The sequence below is a fragment of the Anomaloglossus baeobatrachus genome, chromosome 3 (assembly GCF_048569485.1).
Source record: "Anomaloglossus baeobatrachus isolate aAnoBae1 chromosome 3, aAnoBae1.hap1, whole genome shotgun sequence".
NCBI lineage: Eukaryota > Metazoa > Chordata > Amphibia > Anura > Aromobatidae > Anomaloglossus > Anomaloglossus baeobatrachus.
The window spans coordinates 135,835,205-135,854,006 of NC_134355.1; the positions used below are offsets into that span (position 1 = coordinate 135,835,205).

The window sequence follows — 18,802 nt, forward strand, 5'->3', positions numbered from 1 at the left end:
ACAAGAAAGTTCAGCTTCTTTCATGTGGTCTGTGGTCATAAAACCACGCACAGGATTTCCGTAAAAGACAGTTTACAAGCTCTCCCAACAGACCTGATGGATTCCTAGATAACTAATTTGGCAGCCAGTACTAGACATTGCTAATAGCAGTGATATTGCAATGGCATGGGGCTTCAATTTAACATGATTGCACAAAACGTGGACAATCCCTGTTCTCAACAAAAATGCAAGTGAAAGAAGGTGGCGTCAGTGTCAAATAATAATTCATTTGCATTATTATGTGATCACAAATACAGAAGCAGCCTTTATCCCCCTTTATAAATCTGTCTTAGGCCTGTTTCAGACGACAGTGATTCTGGTACGTATGTGCTAGTTTTTATACAGTTAGGTCCAGAAATATTTGGACAGTGACACAAGTTTTGTTATTTTAGCTGTTTACAAAAACATGTTCAGAAATACAATTATATATATAATATGGTCTGAAAGTGCACACTCCCAGTTGCAATATGAGAGTTTTCACATCCAAATCGGAGAAAGGGTTTAGGAATCATAGCTCTGTAATGCATAGCCTCCTCTTTTTCAAGGGACCAAAAGTAATTGGACAAGGGACTCTAAGGGCTGCAATTAACTCTGAAGGCGTCTCCCTCGTTAACCTGTAATCAATGAAGTAGTTAAAAGGTCTGGGGTTGATTACAGGTGTGTGGTTTTGCATTTGGAAGCTGTTGCTGTGACCAGACAACATGCGGTCTAAGGAACTCTCAATTGAGGTGAAGCAGAACATCCTGAGGCTGCTGAAATAAAAGAAAAAATCCATCAGAGAGATAGCAGACATGCTTGGAGTAGCAAAATCAACAGTCGGGTACATTCTGAGAAAAAAGGAATTGACTGGTGAGCTTGGGAACTCAAAAAGGCCTGGGCGTCCACGGATGACAACAGTGGTGGATGATCGCCGCATACTTTCTTTGGTGAAGAAGAACCCGTTCACAACATCAACTGAAGTCCAGAACACTCTCAGTGAAGTAGGTGTATCTGTCTCTAAGTCAACAGTAAAGAGAAGACTCTATGAAAGTAAATACAAAGGGTTCACATCTAGATGCAAACCATTCATCGATTCCAAAAATAGACAGGCCAGAGTTAAATTTGCTGAAAAACACCTCATGAAGCCAGCTCAGTTCTGGAAAAGTATTCTATGGACAGATGAGACCAAGATCAACTTGTACCAGAATGATGGGAAGAAAAAAGTTTGGAGAAGAAAGGGAACGGCACATGATCCAAGGCACACCACATCCTCTGTAAAACATGGTGGAGGCAACGTGATGGCATGGGCATGCATGGCTTTCAATGGCACTGGGTCACTTGTGTTTATTGATGACATAACAGCAGACAAGAGTAGCCGGATGAATTCTGAAGTGTACCGGGATATACTTTCAGCCCAGATTCAGCCAAATGCCGCAAAGTTGATCGGACGGCGCTTCATAGTACAGATGGACAATGACCCCAAGCATACAGCCAAAGCTACCCAGGAGTTCATGAGTGCAAAAAAGTGGAACATTCTGCAATGGCCAAGTCAATCACCAGATCTTAACCCAATTGAGCATGCATTTCACTTGCTCAAATCCAGACTTAAGACGGAAAGACCCACAAACAAGCAAGACCTGAAGGCTGCGGCTGTAAAGGCCTGGCAAAGCATTAAGAAGGAGGAAACCCAGCGTTTGGTGATGTCCATGGGTTCCAGACTTAAGGCAGTGATTGCCTCCAAAGGATTCGCAACAAAATATTGAAAATAAAAATATTTTGTTTGGGTTTGGTTTATTTGTCCAATTACTTTTGACCTCCTAAAATGTGGAGTGTTTGTAAAGAAATGTGTACAATTCCTACAATTTCTATCAGATATTTTTGTTCAAACCTTCAAATTAAACGTTACAATCTGCACTTGAATTCTGTTGTAGAGGTTTCATTTCAAATCCAATGTGGTGGCATGCAGAGCCCAACTCGCGAAAATTGTGTCACTGTCCAAATATTTTTGGACCTAACTGTACGTACCAGAATCACTAACATACACAGATCCATTATAATCAATGGGTCTGCACACACATCAGTTATTTTTCACTGAACGTGTCTCTGTGCGGCTTTCACGTGTGTCCGTAATTGCCGCACGGAGACGTGTCCGTTTTTCTGGCATCACTTGTAGTCCCACGGACCACACTATGGTGTGATCCGTGAAACACGTACCCTAAAAACACGAACATGGAAAATGAAAAACATTTCTTTGTCGCTCCATTGGGAGACCCAGACAATTGGGTGTATAGCTTCTGCCTCCGGAGGCCACACAAAGTATTACACTTTAAAAAGTGTAACCCCTCCCCTCTGCCTATACACCCTCTCGTGCATCACGGGCCCATCAGTTTTATGCTTTGTGTTGAAGGAGGCACACATGCACACAATGCTCCACATTTTAGTCAGCAGCAGCTGCTGATTATATCGGATGGAAGAAAAGAGGGCCCCTAACAGGGCCCCCGGCATGCTCCCTTCTCACCCCACTGAGTCGGCGGTGCTGTTAAGGTTGAGGTACCCATTGCGGGTACACAGGCAGAAGCCACATGCCGTTTTCCTTCCCCATCCCTTAGGGGCTCTGGGTGAAGTGGGATCCTAACCGGTCATCCAGGCACTGGGACCGGGCTCCCTCCGCAGCCCCTGGGGGAATCTGCTGGACAGGAGACTGAGTATCGACAGGGAAGGACCCTGCATCTACAGGTACTCTGTGTCCCCTTTGGGACGGTGCATGGAGCACCTTGGCCTCAGACGCTGCAGCGACTGCGGTGTTGATTTTTGACCGGGACTACCGCGCCGACCGTGCCTGCTTGCCGGCCGCGGTTTTTACTTTAGTCCCCGGCTTTTGCGGCCTAGTACAGAACGCCGACAGCTAAACTCCCGCCCCCGGGCCTGCCAGTCAGAGTTAAGGGCGGGACGGTCAGTCTGACGCCGACAGTGAGGGCTGGAGCACACGTAGCTGTCCTCCTCCCCCCTCACTAATCACTCTGGGGCACCAGATTCCCGCACTTTTGTAGTTACGCCCACGGCTCCCTCCTCCCCTGTGAACGCCGACAGCCATGTTTTAACATATTCTGCCAGTGGAGGACTTCTAAAAATACAAAATTATCCCCGGCACTCCAAGAGAAAAAAGAAACAATGTCTGGGTATTTTTGATGTTTTTTATTGTGAATAGTCTTATCTCGACGTTTCGGTCATACCTTGACCTTTATCAAGAGAATTAATCAGACTATAGAAAGAGAACATAAAAAAAACAGAAATTAATACATAATACAGGAGAAGAATTACCAGGAGACACAGCTCCGGTTATTTATATACATTGTACACAAAAGGAGTATACGTTACAATGGTAAGGTACAGAGTCAAAGATATATATAAGATAATAACATCTGTATACACCCAAGAAGAAAGAACAACATCCGAAGTAATTGTTTACCAACTGGAAACTTATCATGTAAGTATCAGAAGAGACTAACAGGTAGACGTACCTATTAAGCAGAGAAATCAGTATGTGCATACTACTCGAGGGAGGGAGCAATACGAGTCACCACTCATATGAAGAGGAACTTATCAGGTGCGTATGAGCGCTAGGTGAAAGAAAGAATCATTAACAAAGGAAACCTATGCAGTGATTCTTGACTGTGATCGGTGAATAAGTAATATGTGAATACCTGTGACTGAATAATAGACAATCTGGATCAGCCAGTCAATAGTCTATGGGGTAATCATGTAGTGGTATTCCACCGAGGTAGAAAGTCGTATGTCGTGACTGGTTGTAGAAAAAAGAGAGCGAAATAAAGTGAGTAAAGCATGAACGGAGAAGAGGAGTAGAAGAAGGAGGGGGGGGGGGAAGGGGGAAGGGTTGGGTTGGGGGAGGGGGGGGAAGGAGAAAGGAAAAGATGGTGAGATCAGGCTGAAGGTAAAGATAAGTGTATATGAGAAGTTAAGACAAGGTACCTGTCCAATAATTGGCTACTGTATAGGTGCCATGCCAATCTTGTTAGTGAGCAGAGGACCTAATGGAGAAATTCTCGAATGAACACATCAGTGAATAGAGAGACGTGTCTCTAAAATTGGTTATACTCCATTCACTACCTGTCAAACAGCATGAAATGGTGTGCGGGAGGTAATGTGTCTCTGGAAACTTGTGACACCAATACATTAGCTATAAGACATATAGCCCACAATGCCACAGGTTAATGTTCTAAAAATAGAAAGATCTCATGAAAAAAAATAGAAAGATCTCATGAAAAAAAAAAATCCACAAACTGTATAACATCCAATGAGGTGAGTAACCTCCATCAACATGACTAATATTACTCACAATCTATGAGCAGCCGTGAAATAAGGTCGTATAGGAGACCTTCTTAAAGGAGTAGTGGAGTAGGTGAAATTGTCATGACAGTGTCGGTATTACACCTATGCTGCGGACTAGTGACTTAAATAGACAGAGGTTAATGCAATGGTGTACTGATAAATCACCAGACCATGGACAAAACTGATAAATAGCATAACAATACCTCAAAAGGGAAACAGCCTATATGGTAACAGTGTCCTATGCCAGGGCTATGCTCAAAAGTGGTAACTTGGAAAAAGGTCAAAGACCTATGGAGAATAAAGAGAACCTGTTAAAGAACATAGATTAACGGTCACAAAAATGAAAGTAAAAGCTCTTACTGATACCTGGTGTATGAGATGATACAGGCTTGTGTCCAGGGGGAATGGTGGCTGGCTACTGAGTTGGTCTGTGTAACTGAGCCGTCTTAAATGCAGGTGGTGATGAGGAGATCGGCTCCAGGTGGAGCTGACTTGCTGCGCATAGGAACGGTAGTGGTGAAGGTTGGTACTGCAGCACTAGGTTTACATAGAGGACTATTAGGTGTTGTGAGTCACGTGAAATACAGTGAGAAGTGGCATACAGACCTCCGTGATGTGAGGGAGTGAGTGCCTCACATGTGACCACTAAAAGCACAGGGGTGAACCGGTGATGTGTGGAAATCACGTAGTGAAGAGAGCCTAAAAAAGGGGGAGAAAAATAAATTAGTAGGCATATGACAGGAAAGAATTTAAACCTGGAAAACATAAGAATGTAAGGAATTCACAAAACAACAGGTACCTTACAATTACCATAGATCTGTATCTAAAATCACTCTCGTAAAGTGATATTGATAAATTACATAACTAATCAGAGACATAAAAATCACAGTCATAAAAATGGGAAAAGAGGTTTATCTAAAAGGAGTCTACGGAGACCACAACTAGGACCTGAGCATGTCAGAGATGGACCTCATATTCTCGGTTCAGTCCTCGGGGTTCCAGGGTACCCAACGTGAAAATCCAATATGCTTCTCTTTCTTTTAATCTACGGACCCTATCGCCACCCCTACGTAATAGTGGAACATGCTCAATGACCTGAAACCTCAATTGAGCTACTGTATGATGGAAAGTGTCAAAATGAAATTTGATCGTTGATTTGTGTTTACTGATGCGATCTCGGATATGTTGGGTTGAGACTACCCAACATATCCGAGATCGCATCAGTAAACACAAATCAACGATCAGATGTAAGCAACTTTTACTACCCATCCCCCATCCCCAATATCACTTTACGAGAGTGATTTTAGATACAGATCTATGGTAATTGTAAGGTACCTGTTGTTTTGTGAATTCCTTACATTCTTATGTTTTCCAGGTTTAAATTCTTTCCTGTCATATGCCTACTAATTTATTTTTCTCCCCCTTTTTTAGGCTCTCTTCACTACGTGATTTCCACACATCACCGGTTCACCCCTGTGCTTTTAGTGGTCACATGTGAGGCACTCACTCCCTCACATCACGGAGGTCTGTATGCCACTTCTCACTGTATTTCACGTGACTCACAACACCTAATAGTCCTCTATGTAAACCTAGTGCTGCAGTACCAACCTTCACCACTACCGTTCCTATGCGCAGCAAGTCAGCTCCACCTGGAGCCGATCTCCTCATCACCACCTGCATTTAAGACGGCTCAGTTACACAGACCAACTCAGTAGCCAGCCACCATTCCCCCTGGACACAAGCCTGTATCATCTCATACACCAGGTATCAGTAAGAGCTTTTACTTTCATTTTTGTGACCGTTAATCTATGTTCTTTAACAGGTTCTCTTTATTCTCCATAGGTCTTTGACCTTTTTCCAAGTTACCACTTTTGAGCATAGCCCTGGCATAGGACACTGTTACCATATAGGCTGTTTCCCTTTTGAGGTATTGTTATGCTATTTATCAGTTTTGTCCATGGTCTGGTGATTTATCAGTACACCATTGCATTAACCTCTGTCTATTTAAGTCACTAGTCCGCAGCATAGGTGTAATACCGACACTGTCATGACAATTTCACCTACTCCACTACTCCTTTAAGAAGGTCTCCTATACGACCTTATTTCACGGCTGCTCATAGATTGTGAGTAATATTAGTCATGTTGATGGAGGTTACTCACCTCATTGGATGTTATACAGTTTGTGGATTTTTTTTTTTCATGAGATCTTTCTATTTTTAGAACATTAACCTGTGGCATTGTGGGCTATATGTCTTATAGCTAATGTATTGGTGTCACAAGTTTCCAGAGACACATTACCTCCCGCACACCATTTCATGCTGTTTGACAGGTAGTGAATGGAGTATAACCAATTTTAGAGACACGTCTCTCTATTCACAGATGTGTTCATTCGAGAATTTCTCCATTAGGTCCTCTGCTCACTAACAAGATTGGCATGGCACCTATACAGTAGCCAATTATTGGACAGGTACCTTGTCTTAACTTCTCATATACACTTATCTTTACCTTCAGCCTGATCTCACCATCTTTTCCTTTCTCCTTCCCCCCCCTCCCCCAACCCAACCCTTCCCCCTTCCCCCCCCCCCCTCCTTCTTCTACTCCTCTTCTCCGTTCATGCTTTACTCACTTACTTTATTTCGCTCTCTTTTTTCTACAACCAGTCACGACATACGACTTTCTACCTCGGTGGAATACCACTACATGATTACCCCATAGACTATTGACTGGCTGATCCAGATTGTCTATTATTCAGTCACAGGTATTCACATATTACTTATTCACCGATCACAGTCAAGAATCACTGCATAGGTTTCCTTTGTTAATGATTCTTTCTTTCACCTAGCGCTCATACGCACCTGATAAGTTCCTCTTCATATGAGTGGTGACTCGTATTGCTCCCTCCCTCGAGTAGTATGCACATACTGATTTCTCTGCTTAATAGGTACGTCTACCTGTTAGTCTCTTCTGATACTTACATGATAAGTTTCCAGTTGGTAAACAATTACTTCGGATGTTGTTCTTTCTTCTTGGGTGTATACAGATGTTATTATCTTATATATATCTTTGACTCTGTACCTTACCATTGTAACGTATACTCCTTTTGTGTACAATGTATATAAATAACCGGAGCTGTGTCTCCTGGTAATTCTTCTCCTGTATTATGTATTAATTTCTGTTTTTTTTATGTTCTCTTTCTATAGTCTGATTAATTCTCTTGATAAAGGTCAAGGTATGACCGAAACGTCGAGATAAGACTATTCACAATAAAAAACATCAAAAATACCCAGACATTGTTTCTTTTTTCTCTTGGAGTGCCGGGGATAATTTTGTATTTTTGGAGTATTGACTGTTTCCCTAGAGCACCCGCATTCATAGTGAGCCAGGTCTATACGAATTAGTGGAGGACTTCTGGCTGCAGCTCTGGGAGACCCGAGGCAGGGAATCTGGTGGCCACACACCTCTGGAGCGGTCGGTAAGACACACCGGTTACCCGGTGCTGGTCCCCCTAGGGTGCTGAACTATATATATATATATATATATATATATATATATATATATATATATACATATACATTATTTTTGTATACATTTTCCGGTTCGGCTGTACTGTTAGCTTGTGGCTATATACCTCAGTGATTACGCTCCTGGGAAACAACAGCATGTCGTTCAAAAGGAGCAAGGGTGCCAAGACACAGGGTTATTTTGCTACCTGTACCTCTTGTGCGGCTATGCTACCTGCAGGTTCCACCTACCCTCACTGTGACCTATGCTCGGGCACTGGGGCACTCGCTCAGCCGGAGCCTGAGGCACTGGGGGGTCCCTCGGCCCAGGTAGAACCGCCGGCTCCCCCTGTCCAGATGGCAGGGACAGAGTTTGCTGTTTTAGCTGACAAACTCTGAGTCGCTTTCATATTCCATGACTCAGTCTATGGATAAATGGTCTGCTCAGTTTCTAGAGGCTTTGCAGTCCAGACCGGCCCTTACACAGGCCCCGGGCACTGCGGGATCACCCCCAGGCCCCTCTCGGTCTGCGACGAAGCGTGCTCCTGATGTGGCCTCTAATTATTACGTGCAGGACTTCGGCACGGACCGCAGTCCCAGTCCAGCTAAGCGGGCTCGCTTAGAATCTTCCCTGACTTCATCACGTTGTTCGGGGTCTCAGCTTGAGGACTCTCTAGAGGATGAGGCGGAGGTCGCAGCCCAGGACTCTGACCCTGACGTTGCTCTCAATCTTGATACACCTGAAGGGGACGCCATAGTAAATGACCTTATAGCGTCCATCAACCAGGTGCTAGATCTTTCTCCCCCAACTCCGCTTGTAGAGGATTCAGCTTCACAACAGGAGAAACACCAGTTTAGGTTTCCTAAACGTACTCGGAGTGTTTTCTTCGATCACTCTAACTTTAGAGATGCTGTCCAGAAGCACAGGGCTTTCCCGGACAAGCGCTTTACTAAACGCCTTAATGACACACGTTACCCCTTCCCCTCTGACGTGGTTAAGGGTTGGGCTCAATGTCCCAAGGTGGATCCTCCAGTCTCTAGACTGGCGGCTTGATCAGTAGTAGCAGTGGCTGACGGTGCATCGCTCAAGGATGCCACGGACAGGCAGATAGAGCTCCTACTGAAATCCATCTATGAAGCCATAGGCGCGTCTTTTGCCCCAGCTTTTGCAGCAGTGTGGGCACTCCAGGCTATCTCAGCTTGTTTGTCTGAGATTAATGCGGTCACCCGTACTGCTGCGCCACAAGTAGCATCTTTGACTTCTCAGGCGTCAGTATTTGCATCCTACGCCATGAATGCTGTCCTGGACTCGGCTAGCCGTACAGGGGTAGCATCCGCCAATTCTGTGGCAGTCCGCAGGGCCATGTGGCTACGCGAATGGAAGGCAGACTCTGCTTCCAAAAAGTTCTTGACCAGTTTGCCGTTTTCTGGCGACCGACTGTTCGGCGAGCGATTGGATGAAATTATTAAGCAATCCAAAGGGAAGGACTCGTTCTTACCCCAGCCCAAACCATACAGACCTCAGCAACGGAAAGTTCAAGCGAGGTTTCGGTCCTTTCGGCCCTCAGCCAGATCCCAATCCTCCTCGTCCAACAGGCCACAGAAGAGCCAGAGAAACTCTTCTGCATGGCGGTCTAAGTCACGTCCTCCAAGGTCCGCCGGAGGCACCGTCTCCAAGGCGACCTCCTCATGACTTTCGGCCGCCCCAAACAGCATCCTCGGTCGGTGGCGGGCTCTCCCGCTTTTGCGACGCCTGGTGGCCACATGTCCAAGACCGATGGGTGAGAGACATTCTGTCTCACGGTTACAGGATAGAGTTCAGCTCTCGTCCTCCGGCTCGTTTTTTTCAGAACATCTCCGCCCCCCGAGCGCACTGTTGCGCTTTTTCAGGCGGTGGACACTCTGAAGACAGAAGGAGTGGTGATCCCCGTTCCCCTTCAGGAACGCGGTCGCGGTTTTTACTCCAACCTGTTCGTAGTGCCAAAAAAGGACGGCTCATTCCGTCCCGTTTTGGACCTCAAATTGCTCAACGGACATGTGAGAACCAGGCGGTTTCGCATGGAATCCCTCCGATCTGTCATCGCTTCGATGTCCCAAGGAGACTTCCTAGCATCAATCGACCTCAAAGACGCCTATCTCCATGTGCCGATCGCTCCAGAGCATCAACGCTTCCTGCGTTTCGCCATTGAGGACGAACACCTTCAGTTTGTGGCACTGCCTTTTGGCCTGGCGACAGCCCCACGAGTCTTCACCAAGGTCATGGCATCCGTTGTAGCGGTCCTACACTCTCAGGGCCACTCGGTGATCCCCTACCTAGACGATCTCCTAGTCAAGGCACCCTCCCGGGTGGCTTGTCAACACAGTCTGACCGTTGCTCTGGAGACTCTCCAGAGGTTCGGGTGGATCATCAATTTTCCAAAGTCAAAATTGACCCCGACCCAGTCACTGACGTACCTCGGGATGGAGTTTCATACTCTCTCAGCGATAGTCAAGCTGCCGCTGGACAAACAGCGGTCGCTGCAAACAGGGGTGCAATCCCTTCTTCGGGCCCAGTCGCACCCCTTGAGGCGCCTCATGCACTTCCTGGGGAAGATGGTGGCAGCAATGGAGGCAGTTCCCTGTGCGCAATTTCATCTGCGTCCACTCCAATGGGACATTCTCCGCAAATGGGACAAGAGGTCGACGTCCTTAGACAGGAACGTCTCTCTTTCTCTGGCAGCCAAGACCTCTCTTCAGTGGTGGCTTCTCCCCACTTCTCTGTTGAAAGGAAAATCCTTCCTGCCCCCATCCTGGGCTGTGGTCACGACGGACGCGAGCCTGTCAGGATGGGGAGCGGTTTTTCTCCACCACAAGGCTCAGGGAACCTGGACTCCGACAGAGTCCTCCCTTCAGATCAATGTTCTGGAGATAAGGGCAGTGTTTCTAGCCCTCAAGGCGTTCCATCGGTGGCTGGAGGGCAGGCAGATCCGCGTACAGTCGGACAACGCCACGGCGGTTGCGTACATCAACCACCAGGGCGGCACTCGCAGTCGTCAAGCCTTCCAAGAAGTCCGGCGGATTCTGCTGTGGGCGGAGGCCACAGCCTCCATCTCCGCAGTTCACATCCCGGGCGTAGAAAACTGGGAAGCAGACTTTCTCAGTCGCCAGGGCATGGACGCGGGGGAATGGTCTCTCCACCCGGACGTGTTTCAAGAGAAATGTTGCCGCTGGGGAACGCCGGACGTCGATCTCATGGCGTCTCAGCACAACAATAAAGTCCCGGCATTCATGGCACGGTCTCAGGATCACAGAGCTTTGGCGGCGGACGCCTTAGTTCAGGATTGGTCGCAGTTTCAACTGCCTTATGTATTCCCTCCTCTGGCAATGCTGCCCAGAGTGTTGCGCAAGATCAGGTCCGACTGCCGCCGCGCCATCCTCGTCGCTCCAGATTGGCCGAGGCGGTCGTGGTACCCGGATCTGTGGCACCTCACGGCGGGTCAACCGTGGGCGCTCCCAGACCGACCAGACTTGCTGTCTCAAGGGCCATTTTTCCATCTGAATTCTGCGGCCCTCAACCTGACTGTGTGGCCATTGAGTCCTGGCTCCTAGCGTCCTCAGGGTTATCTCAAGATGTCATTGCCACTATGAGACAGGCCAGGAAACCAACGTCAGCCAAGATCTATCACAGAACTTGGAGGATCTTCTTAGCCTGGTGCTCTGAGAAGGGGTTTACCCCCTGGCCGTTTGCCTTACCCACGTTTCTTTCATTCCTTCAATCTGGATTGGACAAGGGTTTGTCTCTCGGCTCTCTCAAGGGACAAGTATCGGCGCTTTCCGTATTTTTTCAAAAGCGTCTAGCCAGGCTTCCGCAGGTCCGCACGTTCCTGCAGGGAGTTTGCCACATAGTCCCACCTTAAAAGCGTCCGCTGGAACCCTGGGATCTCAACACTGTTCTACGGGCTCTTCAAAAACCGCCCTTCGAGCCGCTGCGGGATGTCTCTCTATCACGTCTTTCGCAGAAGGTGGCATTTCTAGTGGCGGTTACATCACTCCGAAGAGTGTCAGAGCTTGCAGCGCTGTCATGCAAAGCCCCTTTCCTGGTATTTCACCAGGATAAGGTGGTTCTGCGTCCGGTCCCGGACTTTCTCCCTAAGGTGGTATCCACTTTTCATCTCAATCAGGATATCTCCTTACCTTCTTTTTGCCCTCATCCAATTCACCAATGTGAAAAGGATTTGCATTTGTTAGATCTAGTGAGAGCCCTCCGGATCTACGTGTCTCGCACGGCGCCACTGCGCCGTTCTGATGCGCTTTTTGTCCTTATCACTGGCCAGCGTAAGAGGTCGCAGGCTTCCAAGTCAACCTTGGCTCGGTGGATCAAGGAACCGATTCTGAAGCCTACCGTTCTTCTGGGCTTCCGATTCCTTCAGGGCTGAAAGCCCATTCTACCAGAGCCGTGGGTGCATCCTGGGCATTGCGGCACCAGGCTACGGCTCAGCAGGTGTGTCAGGCGGCTACCTGGTCGAGTCTGCACACTTTCACAAAACACTATCGGGTGCATGCCTATGCTTCGGCAGATGCCAGCCTAGGTAGGCGAGTCCTTCAGGCGGCGGTTGCCCACCTGTAAGAGGGGGCCGTTGTTTTCGGCTCTTTTTATCGAGGTATTCCTTTACCCACCCAGGGACTGCTTTTGGACGTCCCAATTGTCTGGGTCTCCCAATGGAGCGACAAAGAAGAAGGGAATTTTGTTTACTTACCGTAAATTCCTTTTCTTCTAGCTCCTATTGGGAGACCCAGCACCCGCCCCTTGTTCCCTTCGGGCTGTTTGTTCTTTTGTGTTCACATGTTGTTCATGTTGAATTGTTCTTTTGGTTCATGGTTTCAGTTCTCCGAACATCCTTCGGATTGAATTTACCTTAGACCAATTTATAGTGCTAAAAAACAGAAGCGCTGATAGGGTTTTACCAGATAAGTACAGGTTAGTATATAGATAAATACACTCACCAAAAATGGTTGTGAAGGGTCACAACCACCGTAGATAGCATAGGATAATGGCGGCTGCCGCGGCCCCACGTGCAGAAGTCTTCAGTGTAGGAGGAGAAAAAGGGGTTAAACCCGCGCAATCCGCCAAATAAGATGTAGAGGTGTTGATAGTTTAATCACTCTTTTATTCCATAGGTCTACGCGTTTCAAGGTGCAGGGACCTCTTCCTCAGGACCAGAAAATCAACATTCAATGAATGTTGATTTTCTGGTCCTGAGGAAGAGGTCCCTGCACCTTGAAACGCGTAGACCTATGGAATAAAAGAGTGATTAAACTATCAACATCTCTACATCTTATTTGGCGGATTGCGCGGGTTTAACCCCTTTTTCTCCTCCTACACTGAAGACTTAGACCAATTTATAAGTTTCCTCCTTCCTGCTTTGGCACCAAAACTGATGGGCCCGTGATGCACGGGAGGGTGTATAGGCAGAGGGGAGGGGTTACAATTTTTAAAGTGTAATACTTTGTGTGGCCTCCGATGGCAGAAGCTATACACCCAATTGTCTGGGTCTCCCAATAGGAGGTAGAAGAAAAGGAATTTACGGTAAGTAAACAAAATTCCCTTCTTTTAACTCACCTTCTCCAGCGCTGCTTGTTTCCGGCCTCAGCTGCCTCTGCTTCAGAGCCGGCTCATTACTGCATGCACAGCCGACCCGGAAGTAGCTGCAGCGGAGGTCAGCGCCGGCCGGAAACACAGCAGAGCCGAAGAGTTCAGCAAAACGGACAGCAGGAGCAGGGACAGGTGAGCAAAATGTGATAACAGAACACGTATCACGGATTGCACATGGACAACCCACGTGTGCCATGAATCACAGAACACGGAGGGATATATGCGTTTTTTACACGTCAGTGAAAAACGTCTGTGTTTTTCACTGACGTGTGAAACAGGCCTTAGTTTGACAAAGACACATATTTATAATAGTATAGAACTGCTGTTATTTCTAGATTTGTGATGACATAATAAAGCAAACTGACCATTAATGTATTCTGAAGCCGCCTTATTTTGTTTAGGATTAAACAGTATAACATAAATTTTTAGCCAAACAGCACAAACAATAAGGTAAAAAAAAAATACCCCCGAAGGTGTCCAAATTCCTTAATTAATGCTCACCAGAAGCTGACTTTTCCATATCCTAATGCTTTGTAAATGACGAGTTACCTATATGTTACTATTTTGTTTAGTGCACATCTCAATCTTCAGCCAGTGAAACTCCCTCTGGAACAAGCACCACACAAAGGTGAGCTGATGTCATCTGTTTAAAATTAATTGAATGGTCACTTCAACAAGTTTTATATAAATCAATAGTACAAAAGAAATTAAGGAATCTTATATTTGTAATATATCTTATTTGAGAAATGTGCTTCTTTCTCCACTTATGAGTGACTTCCTCCCCTTCATCATCTTCCAGTGTTCATCATTTACTTTTCAAAAATAGCAAAAATCCACCTTGTTCAAAGGAAGGTGGACTTGTAATAAAGTGAGGTGTCAGGTTACACCTCCTATTATACTACTTGGATAGGAAAGGGAAGAGCCAGTGGCAGTTTGGGCTACGGCATTTTACAAAATTTTTTCACTTCAGTACTGGATCCACAGCTACACAGGTCAGAACGCCTGCATAACATCCCCCATGCTGCTGCTTCTGTAAGTGCTACAGGATTAATTCCCTTTGTGTGTACTGTAAAAGGAAAACATTATAGTAGCAAGTCAACAGCATATAGATCAGAGATAATTGAAATTTGGAGATCGAACCTGCAGAGGAAAAAAAAATGATGAACAAGTCAAGCAAAAAAACATATAATGGTCAGATAGTGTTAAGGGCACTTTACACGCAGCGCTATCGATATCGCTGGTGAGCGCACCCGCCCCCGTCAGTTGTGCGTCACAGGCAAATCGCTGCCTGTGGCGTACAACATCGCTTACACCCATCACACGCACTTACCTGCCTAGCGACATCGCTGTGGCCGGCGAACCGCCTCCTTTCTAAGGGGGCGGTTTGTGCGGCGTCACAGCGGCATCACTAAGCGGCTGCCCAATAGAAGCGGAGAGGCGGAGATGAGCGGGACGAACATCCTGCCCATCTCCTTCCTTCCTCATCACTGGCGGCCGGAGGTAAGGTGATGTTCCTCGTTCCTGCGGTGTCACACGTAGCGATGTGTGCTGCCGCAGTTATGACGAACAACCTGCGTCAACGATCAACGATATGGTGAGTATTTTTGATCGTTAACGATCGTTTCACACGCAACGACGTTGCTACCGAGGCCGAATATGCGTCACGAATTCCGTGACCCCAACGACATCACGTTAGCGATGTCGTTGCGTGTAAAGTGGCCTTTAGTCTCCATATTGTGATTTGGCTTCTTTGATCAAGTATCTCCTGGAAGATTTTATTCACTGGCCACGGAGAAGCAGCAGCTGATATACACGCTTATTCAGGAGTAATGCCTTTCACCACTTGCTCAGGTCAGCACAACTTATTACTTCTGTACTCTCTACCATTAGGGTACCACCCTATGTTTTGAGTGTTCTATTGCTTATACAGATTTATCTTCAAAAACTTAAAAATGGTATAAACTGTAGTGTTTATGCATTGAAGACCCTTACCCTTTTTTATTTCTCGCCCCTTTTACAGTCCTACTTGCTGTCCATAGTGTTAGTGGACACAAGCAGGTGAGGGATCCTGAACACTTGAGATGGCAGCAACATCAGTTACCCACATGATTGCCTTCCCAGCATCATATCCAGACAGAATTTTTCTTCCTTCACACTATCATTACATTTCTTTATGTCCTGATATGTCACACACCTTACACATACCTCCACATTATTATTTGGAATAACAGAGCTTACCTTCCCCACCACCCCCACCTTTCCATACTTCGTAGGTAAATTCCTTGAAGGGTGTACATGTCACGAACGTGACTAGGAGGGTTTACCTAGTATGTGGTAAACCCCCAGGAGATATTACAGCACACAAGGGTCACGTTACAATGGATGTCCCTGCCACTAGTGAGGTGGGTGAGGGGACCCCTCCTGAACTCAGCTCAAGCTGACTCCTGAGATCCCCAGCATCCCTATACAGATTATTGTGACCTGTGGCTGAGTCTTATACCTTAGCCCCTCAGCTAGCCCTCCACTCACCCTGGCTATTGCGTAGGCCGATGTGATCCCTAGACTCGCCACTACAATACAGGAACAAAAGGGAAGGAATACAAACAGGGGAAATATACATGCAAAGAAAAAGACACTCCAGGCGGCTTTAGTGCCGAAAACAACACTGCCTCACACAACACGACAGACTTTTCAAGAGCAGGCTTCTTCCAAAAGTGGACTACATAGAAATAAGGATTCAGTTTCTATCACAGGCATAATGTGATTAGATGACATGACTTAAATAGGGTAGGGGAGTGATCCCAAAAAGCCACACCTGGGATTCGCAGCTACAGCCAGCAGCAAGGCAGGAAAGGGTGCACCACAAGTAAGGAGATGTTGTCAAATAACAGAAGTGAACCTGCCAGCGACAAGGCGCTGTGACTTTCTGACACCACATTCACTTGGGGTCTCCCCCAAGTGAGATACACTCATGACAGTACAGTCCAAAATTGAGTCACTTCGTGTGGACAGCTTAGCAATTTGTGGAGTGTTGTGCTTTGGTGACATAAGCTAGGCAGTGAAATGGCATATCTGGAAGAATTACATTAGTTTTTTAACTTGAGGGCTGCAGTTTCCAAAATGCGATCCCTTCTTGAATGTTTCCACTATACTGGCACCCTGCTGGTTCTGCAAAAGTGACATGGTGGCCAAAAAACAGTCAATATGTGGCGTATCTGTACTCAAGGGAATCCACTTAATAGTTTATGGGAGGTGTATTTCTGCTGCCACAAACTGGGTACAACATAATGGACACACAAATGCCATATGAATGTAATTGATTCCAGAAAAATACATCTGTGAAGTCTATATGCTCCCACACACCTTACCTAAAGATTGTAGCTTCCAAAATGATGAGATTTCTCAGAGGTAAAGGGGGTACTTTTAGTAGTTTTACTTAAGAGCCTGTGCAGTTATTGGACAGTGCTGTTGAAATCACCAAATTATCCTGACCTGTGCCAACTTTATAAATTCCTGTTACATTAATGTCTTCATTGCGTCATTCAACAAACCCGTGCTGGGTGCTCTATAGAAGTACAACCATATAAACTTGCATTCATTCTCTTATAGTTCTGAAGACTCCTCTTCTTCAAGTGAGCAAAAGACAGCTAGTTTACAGTCGGAAAGCAGTGATTTCCAGGTACAATCTTTTTGGTCACTTTATACACACACACTAATAAAAAAAAAAAATATATATATATATATATATTTTATATATATAGAATTTTTTTTCATTTATTTATTTATATACACATACAGTTAGGTCCAAAAATATTTGGACAGTGACACAATTTTCGCGAGTTGGGCTCTGCATGCCACCACATTGGATTTGAAATGAAACCTCTACAACAGAATTCAAGTGCAGATTGTAACGTTTAATTTGAAGGTTTGAACAAAAATATCTGATAGAAATTGTAGGAATTGTACACATTTCTTTACAAACACTCCACATTTTAGGAGGTCAAAAGTAATTGGACAAACCAAACCCAAAAAAAAATTTTTTATTTTCAATATTTTGTTGCGAATCCTTTGGAGGCAATCACTGCCTTAAGTCTGGAACCCATGGACATCACCAAACGCTGGGTTTCCTCCTTCTTAATGCTTTGCCAGGCCTTTACAGCCGCAGCCTTCAGGTCTTGCTTGTTTGTGGGTCTTTCCGTCTTAAGTCTGGATTTGAGCAAGTGAAATGCATGCTCAATTGGGTTAAGATCTGGTGATTGACTTGGCCATTGCAGAATGTTCCACTTTTTTGCACTCATGAACTCCTGGGTAGCTTTGGCTGTATGCTTGGGGTCATTGTCCATCTGTACTATGAAGCGCCGTCCGATCAACTTTGCGGCATTTGGCTGAATCTGGGCTGAAAGTATATCCCGGTACACTTCAGAATTCATCCGGCTACTCTTGTCTGCTGTTATGTCATCAATAAACACAAGTGACCCAGTGCCATTGAAAGCCATGCATGCCCATGCCATCACGTTGCCTCCACCATGTTTTACAGAGGATGTGGTGTGCCTTGGATCATGTGCCGTTCCCTTTCTTCCCCAAACTTTTTTCTTCCCATCATTCTGGTACAGGTTGATCTTGGTCTCATCTGTCCATAGAATACTTTTCCAGAACTGAGCTGGCTTCATGAGGTGTTTTTCAGCAAATTTAACTCTGGCCTGTCTATTTTTGGAATCGATGAATGGTTTGCATCTAGATGTGAACCCTTTGTATTTACTTTCATGGAGTCTTCTCTTTACTGTTGACTTAGACAGATACACCTACTTCACTGAGAGTGTTCTGGACTTCAGTTGATGTTGTGAACGGGTTCTTCTTCACCAAAGAAAGTATGCAGCGATCATCCACCACTGTTGTCATCCGTGGACGCCCAGGCCTTTTTGAGTTCCCAAGCTCACCAGTCAATTCCTTTTTTCTCAGAATGTACCCGACTGTTGATTTTGCTACTCCAAGCATGTCTGCTATCTCTCTGATGGATTTTTTCTTTTTTTTCAGCCTCAGGATGTTCTGCTTCACCTCAATTGAGAGTTCCTTAGACCGCATGTTGTCTGGTCACAGCAACAGCTTCCAAATGCAAAACCACACACCTGTAATCAACCCCAGACCTTTTAACTACTTCATTGATTACAGGTTAACGAGGGAGACGCCTTCAGAGTTAATTGCAGCCCTTAGAGTCCCTTGTCCAATTACTTTTGGTCCCTTGAAAAAGAGGAGGCTATGCATTACAGAGCTATGATTCCTAAACCCTTTCTCCGATTTGGAT

At 45.9% G+C, this 18,802-nt stretch overlaps 1 protein-coding gene across 1 annotated transcript in view; it reads left to right on the plus strand.

Annotated features, from left to right (window-relative positions):
• Positions 1–18,802, plus strand: part of LOC142297186 (interferon-induced, double-stranded RNA-activated protein kinase-like) — a 211,261-nt gene that overhangs the window by 113,081 nt on the left and 79,378 nt on the right. Inside the window, exons 10-11 of the mRNA XM_075341454.1 lie at positions 14,073–14,128; positions 17,110–17,179. Coding sequence (XP_075197569.1) covers positions 14,073–14,128; positions 17,110–17,179 — 126 coding nt within the window. The remainder of the gene's footprint in view (positions 1–14,072; positions 14,129–17,109; positions 17,180–18,802) is intronic.